The sequence below is a fragment of the Panthera pardus genome, unplaced genomic scaffold (assembly GCF_024362965.1).
Source record: "Panthera pardus isolate Hobbes unplaced genomic scaffold, ASM2436296v1 HiC_scaffold_25, whole genome shotgun sequence".
Lineage (NCBI taxonomy): Eukaryota > Metazoa > Chordata > Mammalia > Carnivora > Felidae > Panthera > Panthera pardus.
Genome location: NW_026526821.1, coordinates 41,812,856 through 41,838,592, shown reverse-complemented (window position 1 = coordinate 41,838,592; position 25,737 = coordinate 41,812,856). Strand labels below are relative to the sequence as shown.

At 42.4% G+C, this 25,737-nt stretch overlaps 1 protein-coding gene across 11 annotated transcripts in view; it reads left to right on the top strand.

Moving 5' to 3' along the window:
• Window positions 1–25,737, top strand: part of KIF16B (kinesin family member 16B) — a 288,842-nt gene that overhangs the window by 60,808 nt on the left and 202,297 nt on the right. For all 11 annotated transcript variants that reach the window (XR_002083782.2, XR_002083783.2, XR_008417797.1 and 8 more), the window contains 2 exons: window positions 4,023–4,088; window positions 7,100–7,159. Coding sequence is in view for 5 of the 11 variants with exons in the window: in XM_053890449.1 (XP_053746424.1) it covers window positions 4,023–4,088; window positions 7,100–7,159 (126 nt within the window). In the remaining 6 variants the exon portion in view is untranslated. The remainder of the gene's footprint in view (window positions 1–4,022; window positions 4,089–7,099; window positions 7,160–25,737) is intronic.

Here is a 25,737-nt window from a genome sequence, read left to right as displayed (position 1 = left end):
AGCCAGAAAAGTCGGGAAGCAAAGGAGCACACTAAAATGGAAATAGGATGAATTTCTCATCTGTATAGCTGGAGTCACAGAGAAACTTTAAACGATAGCTAGATAATAGAAATGTCATCATGTGCAAACTTTTAAGACACATCTCCAGGAGGGTCACAGACGGAAACTGTTATGATATTTGTATGAATGAACACAGGCCTACTAGGTAATTCAGAGGGGAAAGGAAGAAGTACAAAAACAGCATTATGTTGTTTTTACATTATATATATATTATGCATACCTTAAAAAAGCACTTTATGGGGCGCCTGGGTGGCTCAGTAGGTTGAATGTCCGACTCAGGTCATGATCTCAGGGTCATAGGATCTAGCCCTGGTTTGGGCTCTGTGCTGAGTGTGGAGCCTGCTTGAGATTCTCTCCCTCTCCCTCCCCCTTCCTTTCCCCCTCCCCCTCATTCATGTGCTCTTTCTCTAAAACAAACAAAAAAGCACTTTATTATAGCAAAGAGTGTAATTCATAATTAAAACCAAACATATCAACTTTTATAAAGAAGAAACCCCCAAAAACTATAGGAAATAGCAGGAGACAGAGCCAAACACATTTGCCACAGGGAGCTGTAATCCTCTGTCTCATTTCATGAGAGCTCACATAGACCAAGGTAAAGAAGGACGTAGCATATTTACATAACACCATGAAAATTTGCTCTAATCAGTACAAACCAGGAGAAATAGATCACCAACTTGTGCCACAAGTTTCCTTATTGTGAAAAGGGCTTCTTCTTTTTTTTTTTTTTTAATACTTTTATTTATTTTTGAGAGAGCAAGTGAGTGGGGGAGAGGCAGAGAGGAAGGGGGCAGAGGATCCAAAGCGGGCTCTGTGCTAATAGCGGTAAAGTCGATGCAGGGCTTGAACCCACAAACTGCGAGATCATGACCTGACACTCAACTGACTGAGCCATCCAGGTGCCCCCAAAAGTGCTTCTATTAAAAAAAAAAATAAGGAAAAGATCAGAAGCTGACCGAAAAGTGAATAAAGAATATGAGCACAGTTCACAGGAAAAAGTTTCAAATGGTTTCTAAGTCATGAAAAAATATTCAATGTCCCTTGAAATACAGTAAATGCAAATATTAAGAACAGTGAGATGAAAATATACGGATATGGATACATAGTCATTAAGCTGTGTATTTTGCTGCATGTAAATTATACCTCACATTTCTTAGAAAACGTATCAGATGGGCAAAGATCAAAATGCTTAATTGCAGAGTATATTGGCCCGGGTGGGAGGCGACAGGTGCTTATACATGTCGTTGGTGGAGTTGATGCTGCTGCAGTTGTGATGCCGTGTTACCATTGGTTTAACACATGAACTTCACCTGAGTATTATTTAGTCCCGAACGTCTTTCTTCTAAATGGACACCTTGCAAACAGTAATTTAATTGAAAATGGTTTAGTTTGACCAGATATTTCCTTTAAGAGGACTTAGGTGGGTTTACCAAAAGGCCTAGTGGTCATGATAGCCCGCCCACCCGCATGTGTTCAGTCGGTGATTATCTGCTGAGTTGATGATGTGGTAGGAATGTTTCAGCTTTGAGTATAGATGAAAAATCCCTATAGCAGAGTCGGTGAAATTAGCCATGTTATAAAGGGGTCACTAATTGCTGTGAAAATTGTCAGCCACATATAAACTGTGCAGGCATAATAAAGCCTGCCACCTGCATTTCTTCACTGGCAACTATTTGTCGAGTACCATCCGTGTGCAAGACGGCATGCTAGGTGCTGCAATAATGTGCTGTAGTAATGTGTTAGAAAAACTCCTTTTTTTCCTCTATGGATGAATTTCCTTTACTAGTGCTTATCTTGTTGGCTTTATTCTCCGTAATCTGGGTAAAAGTGGGAGGCCATCTTTATAACCAGACAACATCTCCAATGATAAAAATGGCCCCTAATAGGAGAATTGCATCTGGATTAGGACGGACTATATATAAACTGTAAATGTGGGTGGAAAGCCATAGGTTTGGGTTTCCCTGAGTGCAGTGACTCTTGTAACTGAGGATGTCTCTTGTGGACCCTAGAGGGTGTGCCTGAACAAGAGATGCTGCCTCTGGCGGGGTGTGGGGCTTCTAGGCCAAGGTGAGCCCCCTAGGTGCGTGTTTCAATCTCAGCCCTTCGAGAGGGCTACAGATGGTAGCTCCTGACAGCTGTGGGGACTGTTGCAGAGACTTCATGAGGACCTTGCTGTCCTGTCCATGTGGAGTGTGGCCCATGGTAATCTTGTCAGCCTGAAAGTTTAACTGAGCCAACGAAGACCACTTATGGCTGTTGCATTCATTTGAATAGAAATTGAAATGTAAATAATAATGAAAAAAAAATGCTACAGTCTCTGAGGAGGAGAAGTTGGCAGTTAAAACAAAAAACATACATATAAATGACTCACAAATACCTTTGGAGGAATTTATTGATACACCTATGTACATGGTAGACCGTGGTATAGGATTGCTGTTTGCAGCATTGCTGGTAAAACAGAAGATTAGAAAAAAACCCTGCATTTCCATTACTAGGAAAGTGCTGACATAAATTATGGAATATTCATACATATGGATATATGATTTGAATATTCAAATATTGTCTACATATATGTATATATATATGTATACATATATGGAATACTGTATGGTGAATTGGAATTGTTAAAAAGAACGAAGTGGTTTTATTTGTACTGAATTTTCTCCAGAATATATTGTTGAGCGAAAATGGCAGTATTCAGAATAGTGTTCTGCTAGTGTTTGTGCTGTTTAAAAAACAACAAAAATATGCGTGCATATGACCAGAATGACTTCAGGTTTACACAGCATACTGGGAAAAAGTGGTTGCCTGTGGATGGGGAGGGAGGAAGACCCTCTCTGTTTTTTGTTTTTTAAATTTTTTTACTTGAGTATAGCTGATGCACAGTTTCAGGTATACAGCATAGTGATTGAACATCTTGTGATGTTCTGCTCACAAGTGTAGCTACCATCTGTCACCACACAACGCTATTAAAATATCATTGACTATATCCCCTCTGCTGTATCTTTGAAAGTTTTTTTTTAATGTTTATTTATTTTTGAGAGAGAGCCAGAGCACAAGTGGGAGATGGGCAGAGAGAGAGAGAGAGAGGGAGACACAGAATCTGAAGCAGGCTCCAGGCTCCAGGCTCCAGGCTGTCAGCCCAGAGCCTGATGCGGGGCTCGAACTCACGAACTGCGAGATCATGACCTGAGCCACAGTGGGATGTTTAACCAACTGAGCCACCCCGAAGTCCTCACACCCCCGCCCCCTCCACATGCTGTGCCTTTTATATGACCCCTTTCTTTTATTTCTGATGACATCCTAGGGAGCACTATGTCCCTACCTCTCAGGTTATGAGTTCCGAATACAGTCAGAGCCCCTCTGTGCCCCACCTGGCTCCCTGTGCTTCCCCTTCTGTGTCTTGTCCCAGTTCTAACCAGATTTTGGTGTTTGTCATTCGCGTGTCAATCTTTATACCTTTGCAACGCACATAAAGAAAGGGCTAGCCATACCACACATGGAGTATAATCCAGCAGTGAAACTAAATTTCATTTGGATGTATCAACATGTATAATTCTCAGAAGCCTGTGATTGAGCAAGACTTATGCTTCTTTTTGAATTTTGTACATTGTGCGTATTCAGAACAGATGAATTCTTTCAGATTTAGGGATTTAGACCGTGTTTGATTTTGGTAAAATGTCAGTATGTAACATGTTTGTCTTTTTCCTTTGCTTTACTGATTTGTATTGCAAATGTGGGTTTGCTAGGATGCTATGGTTTTGAATATTACGAGATATGTACCCCATTGATTAAAGACTCAGTGATGACTGACACTTTTGGGGTGGTTGTGGGACAGTACTTTTGACCTTTGCTTAATAGTTATTTGGCTCTTTTTGATAATTTATTAATCATGGACAAATCCTTCCTGTAGATTATTGCTGTTTACTAATTACTTTTCTCTTTTATGGCTTAAATTGTAGATTGCCCTCCTAGACTCCCCCACAGCCTTAAGTATGGAGGAAAAACTTCAGCAGAATGAAGCAAGAGTAAGTGATACCTGACTCGTTATTCTTTAAAAATCTTTTCACTGTTATTTTAAGTGCACGGTTTTTAATACTTGCTGTTTAAACTCATTTTCCTTCTTCATTTCACTGAACCCTCCCTCTGCCTCACCCCATTTTTAAAGAAGCACGATGGTTGACTCTTGGTGTATCTCATCGTGTCCTCTGTGACTTATTAAATGGGATTTGTCTGGTACATGATGGTTACTGCAACTGAAATTCACATGCAGGCCGGGAGGCTGCTCGGTACTTCAGAGCACACAGGAGCCCCGAGTCGAGGGAGGCCATGTTCAACATTTATGAGACAGCGGTGGTCCCCACAGCTTAACCGTAGCTGAAGAATGACCACCGTTTAGTCTTTTTGTCATCCTTTTACTTTGTTTCCAATGGGAAGTGCAGCACCGGGGGAATCTCTGAATACTCCACGTGGATGCTTAGTTTCCCTTAAGCTAGGGACAGCTGAAGCAGGGAGAGGGAGTGGCAGTGAGTGACCAGAAAGAGAGTGGCTCTGGGCCACTCAGTGGCTCTGGGCCATGTCGTGGGCTGACGTTGAGTGCTGGTATGCTGGCTCTTTCTGAAAGCCAGTTTCATGGCTGACCTGGTTCTGTACTATTTTTGTTTTTTAAAAAAAGAGTCGTCTGTGAAAGAAAAACAGGCACTGAGAACATTTTTTGGGTTGGATTTTTGTTCACTGTGCTGAATGGTTACAGCAGATTGAGAAAGAAAATTGGATTCTATTGGTAAAGCTCTTTGAAGAGTACACAATACTGAAAATATAAATTGGCTTGTAGTTAGGAACTTGTTGACACTTCCCTGGGTAATTATGCTGATGAATTTGCTGATAATAGCATGAGTAAAAACATTAGTTTCTTACTCCCTATTTTTCTGATGAAATTTTGTATTTTAGTGCTTCAAATTCTAATTTTGAGTGCTTTGAAATGGATATAGTCTTATATTGTTTCTTAATAATAGTTTTCAGGAATACCTAGCAAGTTAATAGAAAGCAATAAACATCTTAATTTGAATGCATTACACATGCTGTGACAGAAATGACTACGTATCTCGTTCATAACAATTTCTAAGTTTTAATCTAGTTTTCTGCTGACCTTTTACAATCGTTTGCTGTCTGTTTAGCTATAAATCTTATCACCTGGTCATTTGCTAGAGGTGGTATCACACATTGGTCTATTTTGTAAATGAAGATTATTTGCTTTAAAATCCATAGTAAAATAAACCCAAGGCATACTTAACAATTTGTTTAAAGCTAGAATTATTTGATTGAATTGGAAAAGGATTGATTGGCTTGTCATTTCTTCAGGAAGAACACACCTGTTGGTGAAATGCAGAAGCATTTATTATTGAATGCCGTGTTTGTCCGATAAATTGCCAGTGAGAATCTGTGAACCGATGATTATAAACTGGTAAATTCAATATACCAGTCCTTCCTTCTTCTGTAGGGAGAAAAGGCAGAACATTCCCTCTCGGAACATTGCCTCTCTGAAAGCTTTTCCAAAACACACCCTGATAGCCAGGTGGCTTTAACTGCCATCATTAGAGCCTGAAGTTGCCATCACTCAAGGGATGAGACGAAAGACTGGAGTGAATGTGCAGTTCCAGACAGCTCAGGACAGTCTTTGCAAACCGTTAAAAACACACAAAAAGCAAAACTAGAGAGGGTCGGTCCTGTTTCTTTCATTTATTTGGTTTTAACCAAGAAGATGATTGATTTTGATTTTAATAGCTAGTGAAAATGAAGCGGTATTCTTTTAACTTAGTCAGCCCTATTTGGGGTAAATGGAGTAAAATGAACGACTGCCGAACAATTGAGTATAGGTGGGTTAGGTGTGGTTTGGTTTTCCTCTCCGGTAAGCCGTCCCTTCAGTTTCCCCACTTGTCAGTAACAAAGGCTTTCTGTCGGGGAGGTGTCTGACATGAGCACCTCCTCCAGTTGCTATATACTCAGTGGCGTGTGGGGGGTGTCTTGCTGTTGGCAGTGAGAGTGCAAGCAGGTGTATTCCCGGCATGCACTTCGGCCTGGTTAAATAAGCTAATGTCTCAGCTGCAAGAGCGGTACGTTCAGATGGGATGGGAGTGGAGAAGTGGCAGAACTGCTAAAGTAGGGAAGGAGGAAGGCTTTGAAAGGACGAGTGTCATCTGTCTGTCCAATCCTACCCCGTCCCTGGGGGGAGTCACTCTGTTTTAGCTTCAGGGATATTCCTTTTTACAGGACACATTTTTTTTTTTTTCCTACCTCTCAATCTAATATCACTGTTTGCTTCTTAATGAATTACTTACTAGGACCATTTACAAAGTTTTATGGAACTAGCAAAATATTTTTATTAGATTTGAGGAGCGGTTTCCAACTGTGCTGTGTTCAACAATTGGGGGGATATTTTCTCCCCTAGGTTACAGCAGACTGGAAAGAAGCTGATTTTTATCAAAAGATTTTTGCTTTTACTAAAAGAGTTAAAGAGCTACCTTTTTTCTTTTTTAAGATAGAATGAGATTTATAAGTCCTATTAATTAGCTAAAGCAGCAGATTATCTCTTAAAGAAAACTGCAGCATCCAAGGTGATTTAATCACCCCATCTAATTAGAAAGAAAAGCAAATCACTATTTTTTTAGGACCTAGTGTATAATCGGGAAAAATTAACCCACTTAATGGGACATTCCCATTCTTGAACTTGTAATTTTTAGTTAATATCCAAGGAAGCAGCTTTTACTTAAGTATACCATAAAAAAGACTGTTGTAAAACTCTAGGCAACTTGACAATTTTTTTTTCCTGTTCTTTCCTTTGCTACAATGTAGGTTGTAGAATGAGATCAGCTTATTTGATTTATATTTGGTAATAGTTCTTTCAGGGATCAGAATTACTATGTAATTAAAGATATATATCGTACATCCTTCCATAAGCTATAAGAGTTTAGAAACTTTCTAGAAGAAAACCACAATAATGGATAATGAAGCAATCACACATGTGTACTTTTCCTTTTAGGTTCAAGAATTGACCAAGGAATGGACAAATAAGTGGAATGAAACCCAAAATATTTTGAAAGTAAGGACTATAATATGGTGCCTTAATCTTACTATCTTGGCTTAAATAGATAAAACTTTTTTTTTGCCTTCTACCTCATATATGGCTACTACATGCTTTGCTTAAGGTAAGACCAATGACTTTTGGGGGATTTGGGTTCTGGTTTAATTTTGAAGAAATGGAAATAGGAAATAGAGCTATGAGACATTAAAGGTGTGTATTTTCACATGCAGAGGGGTTGCTGATATGTAAGGTGTTTGTTTTTACTTGCTGGAGTTTTTCCATTTTTGATTCAGCACATATTAAACTCCACTTAGTATTCAAGGGCATCCACTTTGCTTTCCTGCTTTTGTTAAACCCAATGTAAAAGTGATAGGTTAAATGGGGGGGGGGGGATAAAAAAGTCTTGTGTCAGTATTGTAGAATGTGTGTGCATAGCATGGCTAGATTTCAGATTACGAAACTAGTAATTTCCTATTGGAGTTTTTTTGTGTGTCTCAAGGGCTAGACAGAGATGGTCTGCATGTTTGGCGATGCTAATTGTGAAAGGATGTCACCAGTGGCCTCCAATTTTCATTTTCTGTGCTTCAAAATACATGCTTCTTCGTGTTTCCGGCTTTTGCCGAGTTGGCAGAAAACCTGAGTCTTCTATTAAGGGTCAATACCTCAACGACATTTGAGGTTCGGACCAGAATATAAGCTTTGATAGTGTCTGACTTCACACGTGAGGGAGGGGGATTCAGAGACCACTGAATCCTGGGTTTGTTTTTGAGGCCTATTCAGACAAAGTATTCTGGAAAGAATGAAATGTCCTGTACCGTAGGTGAGGCTGGAGAGATCAGGTTTAGCTGCATGTCTTGGCAGAACCCTACCCTATATATGAAAAATGGGGCACCCACTTAACCGTTTCATGGGGGCAAACTCTTGAAGGCCTGGGTCAGCCATGTAGTTCTGTGCCTGACAGCTCTGAAAGAGGTCAGCAGCATACGCTGTAAAGTTCTCCACGTGCCATTTAGGCAGCTTGGCCTGCTTTGAGGCTTAAAAAGACTTTCTCATAAGGTGGGAGGTTGAGCTGTGCTTCTCAGTGGGGGTGGGTTGTGATGGTCTGAGAGATGATGTTTCCCGTTACAGAAGGTAAGGGTTTCTGGAGGGGAGCCTCCTGATTCTGATGATAGTGTCATTATTTTGAAGTACTTCTTCAGCATTTCCCATGTCAATAGATTTTTGTTCAGGAAACTAAGCAAAAGACCTCACTTGCATTTGCAAGTACCATAGTCAGGTGTGGAGCAAGCACCCCCAAGACATGGGTAGTTTTCATCCTGTAGCTGCATCAGCTCTAATGGAATTGGAGGTGATTTTTGGGCCCTGAGGCTAAGTTCTCCTCCAATTCCAATTCTATTATTCATAAATCTTTATTTTTATTTTTTTATAACTATTCAGATGAGAAGAATGGAAATGTGTTTTGTGCTAGGTGTCAAAGATTATGAGAAAGGCTAATGATATTTCAAATTTTTCCTGTCTCTCGCTCTTGCAAGCCCATTTTAGATTTCTCTGCTGGTATTTGTGTTTTAAATCTGTAGTCATTTTCTGCTTATATTTGCTGTTTTAGGGCAGTCTTCCTCTCTTATTGGAAGACGGTGCCTGAGGGCTGAGGTGAAGGAAAGAAGACAGGTACTCAAACGCTGTTTTTGAAAGCATTCTTTGGAAATTGATGAGGAAAATGAGTGTTATTTGATGAGTTTGTATCTGTGCGGTAATCTGTGTAATCCTTTCTCCTATTTCTGTTGTCGGACCGTTCTTTATCAGCTATTGCTCTAATAATGCTGCAGAGAACCCACCCCAACCCAGTGGCGTAAAACCACGTTTTCTCTCATGCGTGTGCAGGTTGGCTGGGGGTTGGCTGGGAGTTGGCTGGGCTTGGCTCCAGGCTGTGGGTGGGTTCCGGGTCTGCCCCACATGTCCCTCATCCTCTTGGACCGGCTGGTTTTCTGGGGCGTGCTCTTCTCATGGTCTTGGCCAAGGTATAGGCAGGCATGCCGAGTCGTGCAGGTGTGTTTCAGGCTTCTGCTTGCGCCGTGCTCGCTAGCATCACATTGACCAAAGCAAGTCACTTGACTGAACTAAAAAGCAAAGGGGAAAGAAGGATATTTTACTCACAATAAGGCGGTGCCAGGGTGTAAATGCAAACGTGCTTTCAGATAAGTAGTTCAGTCTGCACATGCCTGTGCTGAACTGTGGGAACTTGCTCTTATACTGAATTTGCACATTTTGTAGAGACAGGCCCAGTGAACCAGTAGGTTCCCAGGATTATGTTCATTGTCAAGACCCAACTGTTGACTCTGCCAGTTTCCCTGTTATCATCCTTTCCAAACCCCAATACTGAACATCCAAGGAGAGTCCTTTGGGGAACAGGCAGATGAGAGTTATAACATCCAGGGGATAAAGGGAGAGACCAGGGCTGATTCAGTGTTTGTTGGTGCCACGCCTGTCTGCCTTGTTTCTTTTTCTTGTCCCAGTTTATCGACGAGTCGTTTCAGAGGAGCCACATGGCTATTGCTTGAAGAGAGGACTAGGGAGAGGGGCATAACCCATCTCGTCAGGCGTCACATTGGTTTTTGTCGGCGTTGAGATGCCGGTGCTGTATGCTTGCATCTCCTCAGTCAGTGATGAGACCCGAGATTAGTTCATCGGCATATGCCACGTGGAGGTGCTCTGGGAGTAAATGAGAGCCCCCTCTCCTGCAGGGGTGGGACTCTCAGTCAGTGTACAAGGCAAAGGTCTCTTAAAGTCAGATTCATGTGAATTATGCTTGGAAGTTCCTTAATTTCCCTGGAAATCACTAGAGGCTGGGATCCTGGATACTCACAAGCCAAGGAGTAACTTTGTTCCTTTCTTTTCATTTGGCCTGTGGCTCCCCTTGCTCTGGATGAGGGATCCAAGGTCCTCCTGAGTGGGGGTGGAGGGAGAGCAGAAGGCTGCTGGCCAGATTCATGCTCTGACAAAGGGTGATGGCTGTTTGCAGCCAGGCTGGTGGCACCGCGGTGGCAGTGACGGAGCCTCAGGCTTCAATCTGCAGAACTTGGATCTCAGGCTTCAGTTCTCTTTCTGACTCACTGGGTCGTGACACTTACCCACAACCATCACATACCCTGGTTCCTAGCTTGGATATCATGGTGGATGGCAACCTGTTCCCTAGATCCAGGTTAACAGGGGAAGAGATAATAAAGTTCTAAGAGTTCTTTTGGAAGTGGCTAATGAAGGTAGAAAGTATGTTAATCTTGAGGAGGCTGTTCTTAGGCAGTTAGGTAAAGAGAGTTTTACTATCCTTCACAATGGGCTCTGTATATCCACTCCCTTGCCCTTAACCTGCCTTCCTTATTTCATTAATCTTCATTTTCTGCAAATTAGAGTCCAGGCTCCCAGAGGCAGTGAGCTCCTCAGTTCTCTGTTTACTTTGACAGTTCTCCCTGCCCCTGGGCCCCCGCCATCGCACCTGCCCTGCCAGACGTCTTGCTGGTCCCCGCACACCTGCGCATCGGGTCTCTTGGTGACTCTTGGCCTTTGCCTGTGTTGCTCCAGCATTCCAGATATTTCCGCTTTCTGGACCCATCAGAATCCCTGTGGAAGCTCTGTCCCTGCTCACACTTCCACCCCACCTCCCAGTTGGAATGATTTTGTTCTCCTTGGGCCTTTAGAGCATTTGGCTTTGCCTCTGTCACAGCATCCATCATCATCTGAGGTTGGTGGCCTTGGTTTCTCCCCCTAAATAGGAGCAGCGTCTGGGTTAGGACTGTCCTATTATTCTGTAATATTATTCTGTAAAAATTATTCTGTAAGCCAGCTTCTGGAACTCTGCCTCTCACTGGGCAGGCAAGCAGCGAAAACTTAACCTCATTATAGTATCAAGAAGCAAAAACCCGAACCAAGACTTTTATATTAACTCTCTAGGCTGTCATACGACATATCACAGACCAGGGGGCTTAAACAGCAGAACTTTTTCTGCTCACAGCTCTGGAGGCCTCAAGTCCAGGATGAAGGTGACGGCAGGGCTGGTTCCTCCCGAGGCCTCTCTCCTTGGCGTGTGTCCTCATGTGGTCTTTTCTCAGTGTGCCTGCCTGTACGGCTGCTCATACTGTGTGTGTCCCAGTCTTCTCTTTTTACGAGGATGTCAGTCATATTACACCCTAACTGCTTCATTTTAGTGTCATTACATAAAGGCCCCGTCTCCAAATACAGTTACGTTCTGAGGTACTGCGGATGAGGACTTCAGTAGCTGAATTTTAGGGGGACCCAATTCAGCCATAACCTTGAAGCATACAAATCTGATGGTCTGGGGGAAGAAGTAACACGGAGTGTTGTGCAGGCACTGGTCTTATTCCTACCTGTGCCTTATGTTCCTCGTTCTTCTTTGAAAAGCTTATACATGAGGGTGTGTTTTTATCCTTAGAAGGAATGTGGCTGTGTTCCTTTGGATTATGGTCCAGCCCTTCATTTGAATCAGTTAGATATTCGCCAGACTGGGGCTCCTGGACCAGCACCATCTGCATCGCTAGCCCTCAGGCTCCACTGCAGATGAGCTAAGTCAGAATCTAAGGTGCCTGCGTGGCAGGTCTGCACCATACAGTTTGAGGAAAGGTGGGGAGCAGTCTTGGGCTTTTTTGCCGTCGGATCCCTTTCCCTACTTCTCCGGCCCTGTCTTGGGTCATGGGGGGGCTACCCTTTCTCAGGCTCCTGGGGGACTCCCCTGGAGATTGGAGCGAGAAAGCAGACGTCTCCCCCTCAGGCTTCTTGTAGCATTCATGTGGCCCAGCCCTGGCCTTGCCCCTGTGTCCCTCCTGCCCAGGGGTGATGCTGGTTCCTGCTGGGGTCAGTTTCTGGGTGGCCTTACCATCCCCAGTGGCTTCCCAGCTCCTCCTTCAGCCAAATAACCAATTCTCTGTTTTAAAGCCCCTGGGGTGTAAGCACTGAAGCAGCTTCTGTTCCATGGTTCAACCTGGTCTGATAGCAGAGTCAGTCCCACATCTCAGTCTCTTGACCTGCTATGCCGGCTCCTGAGAATCTGGGTTGACTCTTCTCTTTTTGATCTTTCTAGTCTCTTCGAATACTGCCCCGGTGTGTTTTTCATCCTGGCTGAATTTGTGCTAAACCGTGATAACTCTCTTGGGTCTTGGAACTTACTGTTGTGATAAATCCAGCATCTACAAGCCTTGGGATCAATGCATTCCTGAGGCCTTGGTGTATCGTTCCCTTTTTGCATAGCTTCCATATTGTGCTGACTGCTTACTGTTTGAAGTGGTTTATAAAGTGGCTACTTGATGCGCCTCCTGGGGGCCTTTTGGCGTGGCTTTTTATAAATCCCATATGTTTTATTGTTGATGAATTTTTTCAAGTAATGAGTCCCTGAATGCTTTGTCCATTCCCACTTTCTTCCCCCTCACCCGACCCCTTCACATACCTCTTTGGTGCGTCTGCTCTGTACCCGTTTTGGTTTCTCTGTTCCAGCGTTTTATAAACGGATGAAAAAAAAAATGCTCAAAGGTGTTATCTGACTTCCAAATAACTCCTTGAGTTCTGTGCTTCGAGATAAAGCACAGTCAGTTTGGACTGCACATTGAGCTCTCAAGTGTCTGACAGATGGTGTGGCAGAAGGGAGCGCTACTCTGCGGGGTCTGTCCAGAGCCTAATAGTGAAGTTCGGCCTGCGGCCCCGAGGGGGCTCTCTGTTTGCATCCCTCCAGCCTTGGCTACTCTTCTCATTTTTTAAAAAACTAGGGTCTGCTCCTTACTGAAAGCATATTCTTCGATTACTCAGCGTCTGACTTGCTTTTGTGTTTTATTGTCCTGCACAGAACGTCTGACTGTGGCTTGGCACAAGTGTAGGTCGGGGAGGAAGCGGGCTGCTTAGTTGGAGAGACTTGTCCTTGATAAGTGAGCTACTTATATAAGTTCCATGAAAGTTGTTTTTTTGTGTTTTTATCCCCCCCACCCCCACCCCCACCCCAGACATTAATCGTACGGATTTTTTTCTTAAAAAAATTTTTTTTTAATGTTTATTTATTTTTGAGAGAGAGAGAACAAGTGAATGGGGGAGGGGCAGAGAGGGAGGGAGAGCGAGAATCCCAAGCAGGTTCCATGCCATCAGTGCAGAGCCTGACTCAGGGCTCGAACCCATCAACTGTGAGATCACAACCTGAGCTGAAATCAAGAGTCAGCCGCTTTATCGACTGAGCCTCCCAGGCGCCCCATGGAGTTTTTTGTTTTGTTTTGTTTTATTTTGTTCCTTACACACAGTAAACAATGTTTGTTGAATTTGGAGGATGAAGCATATTTGAATCTATGTGACAGTGGGATCCATATGCAAATGATTTAAGTTTAAATTGTGCTGGGTCTTAATTTTCCATCCCTGAGGAAGAGAAGAGCAAGAGTATGGCAGGGCTGGCTAACACTTTGATGGAAGAAAATGTTTTACTTTTTCAGAATGTTTTGAGTAATAAGAAATAGAGTAAAATGAAATTAGAATCCTTGGTTTAAGATTTTCTGAGCTTAAGTTTCATGGATAGGCCTACTTTAAACCAACTTATTTCTGTTTTATGATAGAATCAGTCAACTGAACTTTTGTCTCTGGAAGATTATGGCAACCTATAAAAGATTTTTTTTTTTTTGCCTGGGCTGTCTGCTGTTTTCCATTTCGTGGAGCAAACGTGTACTGGGGAGGGTAATGAGTTTGGAAACAGCCCTAATAACTGGGGCCGTTGCTCAGCAGACGTGTGGCAGGCCTTTGGATTTCTGCTGCCCAGGGCACTGAATCCTCTGGTTTCCAGAAAACCTACAAAGAAATCATGGGAGAGATGACACTTTTTGTGGCCTTTGCCTCCTTTAGATGCAGTTAATCTTGACCTCTTCTTGGTACAAGAACTGAACCTGGGGGTAGTAGCTCTAGGATAGAATTTTATTTATGGACATCGATTTTGCCCAGATTTTGGATTAAGGAGGAGACAGCTCTTTTCAACCACGGGTCACCTTCCTTATTAGCAACTGTGTGGGCATTTGATGGTTCAAAATTCTGACCTACGACAGTCTCACATATTGTTTATAGTTTGTAGTAGCATATAAAAATACAGACTGTTGTCTCTAGAGCTCATTTGGCCACGTGAAGATAATACATTGAATTTTCAAGTATCCATTCAAGCAGAGATTGGCTGCAGTGGGAATTTTAGAAGTCAGTGCTCTTTCCCCTTTGGTTTTCATTGTGAAAAGAGAGTGAGCCCAGCTCAGCACCTGCTCATTCATGCTGCCCACGTGCAGGTCATGCCTTTACGATCTCAGTAACTGCCTTGTGAGTTTCATTTTTTTTATGAGTTTTAAAAACTTTATTTTCAAACTTTTGAAAACTTTTTGGTAAAGAAGGGATAAAAGGTGGTAAGCTTTTTGTTTTTGTTTTTTGTTGGCATACCGATATCCTAATAAAATAGGACTGCTGCCTATGTTGATAAAGAAATTGCTAGTGTTACACTGAATTAAAAAATATTCTCCCTCTAGTGGCCTCCCCAGCTTCCCTCATTGTATCCCTCCTGTCCATCTACCCACCACCCATTCGTCCATTCATCCATTCCTGTCCATCTTCTCTCACCCTCCCTCATTCATTAAATGTATGTTTATTGAGAGCATCTTCTGTATCAGACATAGTTTGAGGCACTGGGTATACCTCATGAACAAAGCAAAAAAATCCCTGCCCTCATAGAGATCATTGCATCCTAGTGCTAGAAGGCTTTTCCCCCAAATTGGACATTCTTTTGTAAACATTCCATAACCTGGTCCTCTTCTCTTCTCCTTTAAAAATAGATTTATTAACACAACAATATAGTCCACTCCTCTGACTGTTTGATATTTGAGGTCTCAGATTATGTAAACTACATGTCTTACTTTTTCAGTTCTGGTATTTTATTAATTAAATATACTTAAAAAGATAACTTATACTAAGCGCATTAAAATGTCTGTCTGTATAGCACTTTGAAAAGCCCCAGAGGCATAGAAAGCCTTTTTAAAGTTGACATCCATTAGGGTGGAAACTCCATGAGGGTACAGCTCTGGTTTTGTTTGCTGTTCAGAGCAGGTCTGAGCACTGAATGGACAGCTAGAAAGGCCCCTATGGGGCACATTACTAGAAAAGTTGTTTACGAATGAGTTAATCAATTATGCCCACCATTCTTTCTGTTAGGTGGTAAACTCCTTGAGGTCAGGGAACATGATCACTAGCTTTTGTATCTCATAAATTCTAGTGCTTTATGTACTAATTTTTTAAAAGTAGGAAGTGTTCAGCAAATAACGGTTGAACTCAATTAACTGTGTTCTCCCATTTCTGAGAATGTTTCAGGACACATTTGAAGATTTTTGGTGCATAACATTCTGCCCTTAAGCCTAGTGGTTTTAACAGACTTACTATTTCCCATGATTTTGTGGTACAGGCTGGCTCAGCGGATTCCCAGGACGGTCCAGAATGGCTTCACTCACATGGGTGGTGGTTGGCTTGGTGTCCACTGTGGATGATCTGGTCATGTGTCTCTAATCCTCGGGCTCATTTATATGGTGGTCTTGAGGGAGGATGAACCCCAATGTCCAAGCATTTTTCAGCCCTCACTTGTACTTCATTGGATAATGTCTCCTTGGCCAGAGCTACTCATACGGCGAAAACCAGGGTGAGGTGTGAGGGAGTTACCCAATGGCATGGGTACAGGGTGAGCAGTGATTTCTTCCATTTTTGCAAAACAACTGACCACAAGAATCTTTTTCTCTATTCTCTGTGACCCGTTGCCTTACCAACCAGCCTCAGTGATTTGCAGCTGCGTTTTTGTGTGTGAGTGCGTTTTCTTGTCTTTCCATAGAGGACGGTACGGAAAAGAGAGAGGATTTGGGATAGGGGTTGCAGTATAGATGAATTGAGAGAGTGTCATAAGAACTTCTTTGTTTCCTCACTTTAATCTGCAGACTAATGTGGATGACTTTGTGTCTGTTTGAACAGAAGTCATCTACAAAGCCCCATGTGCAAAGCCCTTTCTCTTTTTTAGTGCATTCACACATACTATCTCATTGGCTCTTTCTTGATTTGAAGCAAGAGAAAAATGATGTGATTGCACTTGACATAGTATGTAGTTGTTAATTTGTCAACTTCTCATGAAAGTTGACACTGGCTGTTAATTTCCATCAAACGGTGTGTTCTCCCTTTTCTAAAGTTTTGCTCTTTGCAACTGCTTTTTGACGAAGGGCAGAGTAATAAAGTTATTGTTCTCTAAAACTTGGACTCAATAATGAATTGGGGGGACCACTGTCAACACTACAGCACTGGAGGTTGCCTGAAGAACTTGGCGGGATCAGAGGCTAAGCGGGTGATTTACAGAACCAGCTCTGATATTGTTAATAATGCCAGGGCTCCCATATTTTCTGCCGCAGTTTTCAGCCTGAAGGAACTGCTCGTAAATAAAGGCAATGCGAGTGTATGTTGGTTCTTACTTTTGAGTAACGTTTCTGGAGCAAAAGGCTCAGAAATATGTCAAATGCACACTGTTAAATGTTGGAACCATGCGATAAATTATTTTGAATACATAGGGGATTTTCCTTCTGATCTTTTGCAGCGAGGCATGTGCGTTGACGGGCTCTTACTGCATATTTATTGCCACGGTCAGGGAGGAAAAGATTGCCTGGTCATATGAAAGTATGCTTTATGTACACCTGAACTCACTGGGTGTGCTAAAGTGTAGGCACTTGGTTTCATTGGCGGGGAGTCTTAAAAAGCGACCATTTCATGGTACAGATCCGTTTATTGTTTGTGTCACCCCAGAGCACATCTAACTCACCTTGGATGAGTTCTAGCAGTTGTGAGTTTGAGAGGAAGGTGTGCTAGGGGCGGGGGGTGGGCGTGGAGTGAGGAGATGACTCTTGCCTGCCTCACCTAGAGAACTCTGCCTGTACACCCTTCTGACCTGGGTCCCATTGACCTCTCTGTTTCTCAAAACCTCACCACAAGATGCAGACAAGAGTTGTACCTGTCACATAAAGTGACAGATGAGCACATGTAGGATTTTTAGTGTGGCATCCAGCACATAGTTAGCGCTGTAGGCATTACAGTAACGTTAACTGTTTTTTGTTTGGTTTTCTGGGAGTCCATCCTCTTTTACATAAAACTGGGTTGCCAGTAAGTAGTGTGTATCTTGCCAATTGGGCAGAAAAAAAATTATGTATATAGAAGCTTTCAAAAGTATATAATTTCATGCTCCAATGTGGCATTAATTCTAAGATACTGTATGGTATAGCATTTTATGTTTGTTTATTTCAAGTAACAGAAAATCCAATTCCAAACTTGCTTAAGCTCAGAGAAGAGTAATGGTGTGGAGGTAGCATGGGATTTAGGCATGGTTTAATCAGGGCTCTGGTTCTCTGGGATTCTTCTTGGTTTTGCCTTTTTGTTGTATTGACTTCATCTTCGTGTGTTCTGTTCTTGGAATGGCAAAGCGAGAGCAGCAGTTACTTTTATATCTACCTACCGTACCAAAGTGTCTGGGTTTCAGAGTGCCTGACAGAATTCCGAGCTTTGTACAGATTGGTGCATTTCTAAACCAGTTGTTGGGGCCGAGGAGATACCGTGTGCTGACTGGCCTTGGCTTGGGTTGTCCAAATCAAGGAAAGGCGTTGAGTTGATGATGTTGAGATGAGCTGATGAGTTGAGATGAACCAGGGCCCACCTTTGGAGCTGCGGTGAGGTCAAGACCATTGGCCACAGATGCTGTGCACTGTGTAGTGGGGGTAGAGGGTGAATCTTAGTGATGCCACCACGTTTTTCACAGACATAGAACCTGGTCACTTACTGGAGTGTGAAGTATCTTCATTGCGAACAGGAGGTGCAAGTTTTTGAAACATGCTTTTATTTCTTAGTAGAAAATGTTTTTTTTTTTTTTAAATTTTTTTTCAACGTTTTTTATTTATTTTTGGCACAGAGAGAGACAGAGCATGAACGGGGGAGGGGCAGAGAGAGAGGGAGACACAGAATCGGAAACAGGCTCCAGGCTCTGAGCCATCAGCCCAGAGCCTGACGCGGGGCTCGAACTCACAGACCGCGAGATCGTGACCTGGCTGAAGTCGGACGCTTAGCCGACTGCGCCACCCAGGCGCCCCTAGAAAATGTTTTTGAATACTTTCTTTATGACTCAGAAGTCCTATATTCAGCTGAAAAATTATGTGAAAGGGCCCGCTGAGTATCTGTACTGTGGTGTGAATATGTCATAGGAGAGAAACCTGTCTTTTTGGTCTTAGAATTGAAAGATGGCACACAGTGAATTCCGTGTGTTGAAATGCATTTTCCTCTTCTCCCTTTGATTGATCACGTTATTTCAAATGAACCCCCGGTGTGGGTGTGTTCTCCTCTCCAGCTTTTCATATGTAGTTTTGAATTTAGCTTAATTTCCAATTGACCCCTTTAGCGTGATGTTTCCCAGCCCAGTCTACCTAGCAACAGTTACTATGAGCGGTGTGCTGGATTTGCCCCTCCATTTGTAACACAACAGCAGGTTTTAGGAGATTACTTTTCCTTAGCATCCTGCTTGATTTTGCCTTTGCATTATTTAAGGATGACAGCAGTTTCTCTTAACTCCAGGCAGCAGAGCCCCAAGGTTTTTGTGTTTTTTTCTTTTTAGCAAAAGTGATGGTTTTAAGAAGTATGTATCTGTAAGACAGTGTAATTAGCAAGTGGGCATCTCTACTGAAAAAGAAACATGGACCTAGGTGGCATGTAGATATTTATTACCAGGATATTCTGTTACTTGCAGGGGGTGGAAACAGCTATACGTTTCTAATATGTCATGTAATACACTTTATAGCACCAGCTTTGCCAGCCAGAAACAGCTTTCCCCAGCAAGCTGTCTGTGTCTCAGAGATGACAGGAGTTAGTTTCAAATAGCTGTGGTTTCCCCTTGAAAGAATCTAACAACACAGGCATCACTAAAGGTGGTCATTTTCCTCCAGATCCAGTACACTCTATATTAATGTGTTATACGTAAGCCTTTCTTGTCCTTGCCGTTACAGTGACGATTACCCTGGCATTCTTAGCAGATCGGGCTGAGATCAGCAACAGAACTTGCTACAGCACTTCTTCAAGTTGCAAAGTCCAGTTTCTCACCCAGAACAACTTAAATGTCAGTTTGCTGCATGTCACAGAAGTTGCTTTTCCATGTACAAATGGTTTCCACTCAGAATCCCTTGTGGACCTTTTGCAAAGATCATTTTGTGGGTTCTTCAGACTCCAGGACGGAGAACTGTGGGAGATGGCACCCTAAACTCTCTACTTTGAACAGGTGCCCAGTGCCTTCTCACAAGAGCAGGGACTCATATGGAAGATCACCCCTTAGAGCACATCTTGATGTGTTATCGCATGGGTGTGGGCTTCTGGAAAGAAATGGGACACATAACTTCCTGCAGTGTTTTGTGATCCCCACACTGGGCACTCATGCAAGCATTTGGAGCCATTGTGCGATGCCATTTGGAAAGAAATTTCAACTGAATAGATTACTTTGCATAAAATGGAGTGATTTATTCACAGGACTTTGAAAAACATTAGTGTTTATTTTTTAAATTTAGGTTCAGTGTACACAAAGTGTGCAGATCCGAAGCGTGCCACTCAGTGAACATGTGTAAAAAAGCGCACGTCTAGAGTGGACAGCTCATCAGTTTTGAGCTGTGTATGCACCATGTAACCCACACCCAGGTCAAGATAGAGAAATTTCCTACTCCCCAGGGGCTCCCTCTTGCCCTCCTCAGCCAGATGTTTCCTGCCTCCCTCTTGCAGAGGCCGTCCCCGTTGTGACGCTTGTTACACAGGGAAGGGTCACCTCTTCTTGAGTTTCATACGCACAGATTCATGCGGTATGTTCGGTTTCTGTGTTTGGCTTCTTTACTGCAGTGTGTTGCCTGTTAGATTCATCCATGCTGTGTCTAGCAGGAGTTTCTTCTTTATTATGCAACTCTACCACACTCTTTTTATCCATTCTCCCAGTGACTATCTCCATTTGTGCGATTATGTCCAGCCTTTTGGTTATTAGGACTAGTGCTTCTGTGAACATTCTTGAACCTGTTTTGTCGGGTGCATCCTTTCACCAGGCCCCCTTTTCCTGGCTCTCATCTTGGTAAGAGTTGGTCCCGACTTGCCTGTCTCTTCCGTGTGTCTGCCCATTCTTTATGACCTTCGAATCCTTGACCCAAACATCCCCTGTTCCTCGCCCAGCTGGCTCTCATTCTGGGTGAGGCCCAGGGACCAAGGCCAGACCCCGTGTCCTGGCGGATCAGGTCTGGACCCAGCAGGAGCAGAACCACTCATCCACAAACAGCAGATGTTTGCCTTCAGTCTATGTGGGTTCTTTGTGTAATGTGTTTTTTTTTTTTCCCTGTTTTCATCTGGGTTTAGTTTAATTGGGTGATTAACACAAATTAATTCTGATGTCTCTAGCTTTGTAGAAAGAATTTCAAAGGTTTTTAATACACTCTGTGGATTTTTTTTTTTTTTCCTGTAAGTCTTCTTTTTTCACAGCCAGATATTTAATAATTTGTGTCCTAGAAAGCTGTTGTGGACAGCCTGGTTTTCCTTTGCTAGATTGTGGGGTCCAGAGGTAGAGATGTATTTTAATTGTTTTGGGAACCTTAGCCCTCTCCCCTTGCCCCCAAATCACTTTGCACCCAGCAATTTAATATTAATAAGAGTAATAGTAGATAATATTTATTGCACACTTTCTTTACTATGTGTTAGGTGTTATTCTAAGTCACCAATATGTAATAGAAATGTAATGCAAACCACATAGTAGGGATTTAAAATTTTCTAATGACCACATTAAAGAAATAAAAATATATAGCTTACATTAATTTTAACAGTACACTTATTTAGACTACTATATAAAAATTACCACTTTGACATATAATCAATATAAAAATTATTACTGAAATATTTTATGCTCTTTTGTTAATGAGTCTTTGACATGCATGAATTTTACATTTACAGTGTATCTCCATTCAGATGCTAATTTATATAAGATACACTTGATCAGTATTTTGATTTTATAAAATTTATAGTTGAAAAATAGATTCTCATATTAACTGTGTTCCAAACATATTTAAAAGTTTTCCAATAAATCAACTGAGTGTAGTTTAAGAATTTAAACCAATAAATTAAATGAAAATGATGAGTTCAGTTTTCCCACGGCATTAGCCACATTTTAAGGCTCTTTTCAGGAGCCACATGCATGCCACAATTTTAAATGTCATATGGACTTTTTTTTTTTTTTTTAACATTTATTTATTTTTGAGACAGAGAGAGAGCATGAACAGGGGAGGGTCAGAGAAAGAGGGAGACACAGAATCTGAAACAGGCTCCAGGCTCTGAGCTGTCAGCACAGAGCCCGATGCGGGGCTTGAACCCACGGACCGCGAGATCATGACCTGAGCCGAAGTCGGCCGCTTAACCGACTGAGCCACCCAGGCGCCCCAAATGTCATATGTATTAATTTGTTCCATTCAGTAGTCTCGTGAGGATGGCATATTTGTTTTCTTTAAAAAAATTTTTAAGTTTATTATTTATTTTTGTGTGAGAGAGAGAGCATGAGTAGGGGAGGGTAAGAGAGAGGAGGAGACACAGAATCCAAAGCAGGCTCTAGGCTCCGAGCTGTTAGCACAGAGTCCAATGCAGGGCCCGAAATCACAAACCATGAGATCATGACCTGAGCTGAAGTTGGATGCTTAGCTCACTGAGCCACCCAGGTGCCCCATATGTATATTTTTTCAATTTACAGACAAGGAAACTGAGGCCCAGAGGGTACACAGTTAAGGAGGAGGAGATCTGAATTTGAACCCTGTCTTGAGGTCTGGGCTCGTGACTCTACTGCCCAGTTCTTGATCATTTGAAACTGACCTCAGTTTGTTTCATATTCACATGCACTGGCTTTTGTTTGGTCTTTCCCCTAACCCTGGTCTTTGTGCTTTTTCATATTATAAAGATTGATGAAAAAAGTGGTTTTAGAAAGTGACCCCATATTTGCCCTGAGTTTGGTTGTTCTTCAGTGTTTTAAAAACCAAAATAGATGATGGCCACTGTTTAAGTACCAGCTGCTCTGTTATCTCTGTAAATGTCAAGACAAGATTTGCTTTCTCTGCAGTAACGGTTCAGGGTTTCTTCTGTGTTTGGAAATGCTCTTTCTTTAATAATGATTCTGGTTTTTTTTTTTTTTTTTTTTCCACCAAGGTTGGGCTTACTCAACTCTTTTGCCTTGGCCCCTTTCTATAGTCTTTTTCTTTCTTTCTTTCTTTTTTTTTTTTTTTAACATTTACTTATTTTTGAGAGAGTGTGAGCCAGGGAGGGGCAGAGAGAGAGGGAGACACAGAATCTGAAGGGGGCTCCAGGCTCTGAGCTGTCAGCACGGAGCCCGATGCGGGGCTCGAACCCACGAATCTCAAGATCACGGCCTGAGCCGAAGTTGGACGCTCAACTGACTGAGCTACCCAGGCACCATGGGTAAGACTAGTCAGTCTTTTTCTTAAGCAGAGAGTCACGGTTATTTCCCTGGGTACCGGTATTTTTTCATCCTGACGTGTGATAGTTGCCCTGTTGAACAATGTAGGCATTGGGGTGCCTGCACAGCCAGAAGTGTGCATGAAGTTTGACTTCCCCAAAACTTAACTACTCATAGCCAACTGTTGACTGGAAGCCTTACCGATTAAATGAACAGTTGATTAGCACGTGTTTTGTCTGTTTTATGTATTATAGAATGTATTTTTACAATGAAGCAGGCTAGAGAAAAGAAAATGTTATTAAAAATAAGGAAAGAGGCTACTTTTACAGTATTGTACTGTATTTATTGGAAACCGTCTGTATACAAGTGGAGACACACAGTTTAAGCCTGTGTTGTTCAAGGGTCAAGTGTACTGTCATTTTGAGTGCTGCATATGAAGAAAAGCAACATAGTGGTCAAGTGGTGATTTGGCGTAGTTCCTCTTTGGGCGCTGCGCTCCAGGTTCCTCTAAGACCCTACTCTTACTCTCTCCCTCCCTCTGAGGTCCCCTTTCTGTGGGTGTGTGCATCCCATCGCCTCTTCGCTGTGACTCTCATGTGAATGAAATGGACAAAGGCCTTATCCTCTCTGGGGTTCTTTCCCATTCTGGGTGGTCCCATAATTCAGACTTTTGAAATATTTTGACTATTTGATAATTATTTAAGTCTTACTAACTGAGGTGACCTGGTTTTGGTACTTGGATTTGCCCCTCACTAATTGGGTGACTTGAACCAAATATACCCCCTTTCTCTTGGTCTCATGTTTTTCTGCCATAAATGGCACGGTCTGGTCTAGATGAGCTCTAAGCTTTCCTTTTATTCGACAAGGACTTAGGTTCTTTCTCAGGAGGCTGCATGTCATTATCCCTGTGGGCCTCGCCTCTTGGGTGTGGGAATCCTTTCCTGTTTCTCTTTCTTCAGGGGTCTTCAGCGAGGGCTTGCTTTTAGTCCCTTGCTTCTGGATGTTTTGGAGAGGTAGGTGGGGACTACTCTTCTTTTTTGAACGTACCCTTGTGGCCTGTCTTAGTGTGGGCATTGATGCATCACATACATATATAATGTCACACAAATCATAAGTTTGCTGCTTGATGGATTTTCACAGACCAAACAGACATAACCTGCAATCAGGTGAAGAGGCAATGTTGTCAGCGCCTCCAAGTCCCTGCCATGTCCCCTTCCGGTCAGCGCTCCGTCCAAGGAGATGTCTAGCTTTACTTCTAGGAGCATAGCTTTGTTTATCCTTCATTTAAACTTTATACGTATGGAATCATACAGAATGTATGTATGTATGTATGTATGTATGTATGTATTTGGTAACTGGATTCACTTTTCAACATTATGTTTGTAAGACCTATCTATAATTTTGCACATAGTTGTATTTTAATTATTGCATAAGCGTGGCTATGTCACAATTTGTTTATTCACTCTACCCTCTGAATTTAGGTTGTTTCCTGGTTTGGGCTGTTAGAAATAGTGCTGTTTCGAACCTTCTCAAACATGTCTTTTGGTGAACGTAAGATATCTCTGTTGGGTGTATGCCTAGGAGAATTGGTGGGTCCTAGAGCAGGTATATGTCCAGCTTTAGCAGATGCTGAAAGTAGGTTTTCCAAGTAGTTGTACTATTTATACCCTCACCTTCTGTGAGAGGCCCAGGTGCTCTCCCTCCTCACCAACATTTGCAGTCTTCTGTCTTTTTTTTCCCCACTGGAGCCATTTTCATTGGGTCTTTCAAACTGGTTCTACGCGGCATTTCCTGATGGTTTTAAAAAACTTCCCATTATTTTTAATTAGACTTATTTTCCAGATGACTTCATCTCAGACCCTGTCATTATGTGAGCTGCCCCAGTGTTTGGTGTCCTTGGCCACGGGACGCTCCTCCAGGCTTCTCCAGCTCACCTCACTTTGTTTACGCATAGATTCGCTAGTCACCTAACAGAGCTGTCACTCTGTCACCAGATCCTCACAAATGCTTGAGGGGGACCTTCTGAGATACCTGGGGCATACCAGTGCAGTGGTCTGGAGCCAGCCTAAATCGGGTGGGTCTTTGGGGTTCAGCTTGCCTCATTTCCTTCCTTCTTGCTTGTTGAGTATAACCACTTCTCCACTGGACATCCCCTTCCCCCCATCTCTCTTTAGCTATTGGGAACAGTAGCTGTTATTTTAGCCAGGTCAACATTCTTTGTGCAAAGTGATAGAAATAACCATAATTGTAGCAAAAAATTCTAGGCACATTTTAAATTAATTATATCTCTTTCCTCATCTTAGAAAACATTTTCAATGAGCATTCCCACTAAACTAGGTAAAGAACCTAACTTTATTCTGGTGACAGTATTTTGCTTAACCAGAACATTCATGACTATCGTGGTTGAGCAACAAACCCCACTTGAATTACATTGATTTCTGAAGATCATTATTAAAAGGCTTTAGATAGTACTTATGGTTGAGAAAGTACAAGGTCATAGTAGATGCAGTTTCGTGTGTCTTTAATCTAGGTCGGGAATCATCTTAAATCTTTTTTTTTATTTTTTTATCTTGAGAGAGACAGCACGAATTGGGGAGGGGCAGCAAGAGAGGGAGAAAATCTCAAGCAGGCTCCATGTTGTCAGCGCAGAGCCCAACGTGGGGTGTGAACCCGTAAAGCTGTGAGATCATCACCTGAGCTGAAACCCAAGGTTGGACGCTTAACCGACTGAGCCACCCCTTAACGAAATCTTTTATGCTCCACACTGATTTCTGTTCATATCTCCTTTCTTTTCCCCAGTAGCACTGTCTTCTTCAAAGTGCTGTGTCATTATGTGTGGTTTAAGTAATTAAAACAAGATTCTGAACGAGACCTTAAAGATTATTCTGTTCATAGAACATGGGATGTAGAACAAGGGGCCCAGGTGAGAACCTAGGTGAAACTCTTCTCTTGTCCTAGCCTTTTTTTTTTTAATGGAAATTGAAACCAAGAGAAATTAAATGATTTGGTCTCAGAGTTCTAGAGGTAGAACCAGGGCAAGCTCCTATTTTCGTACTCATAA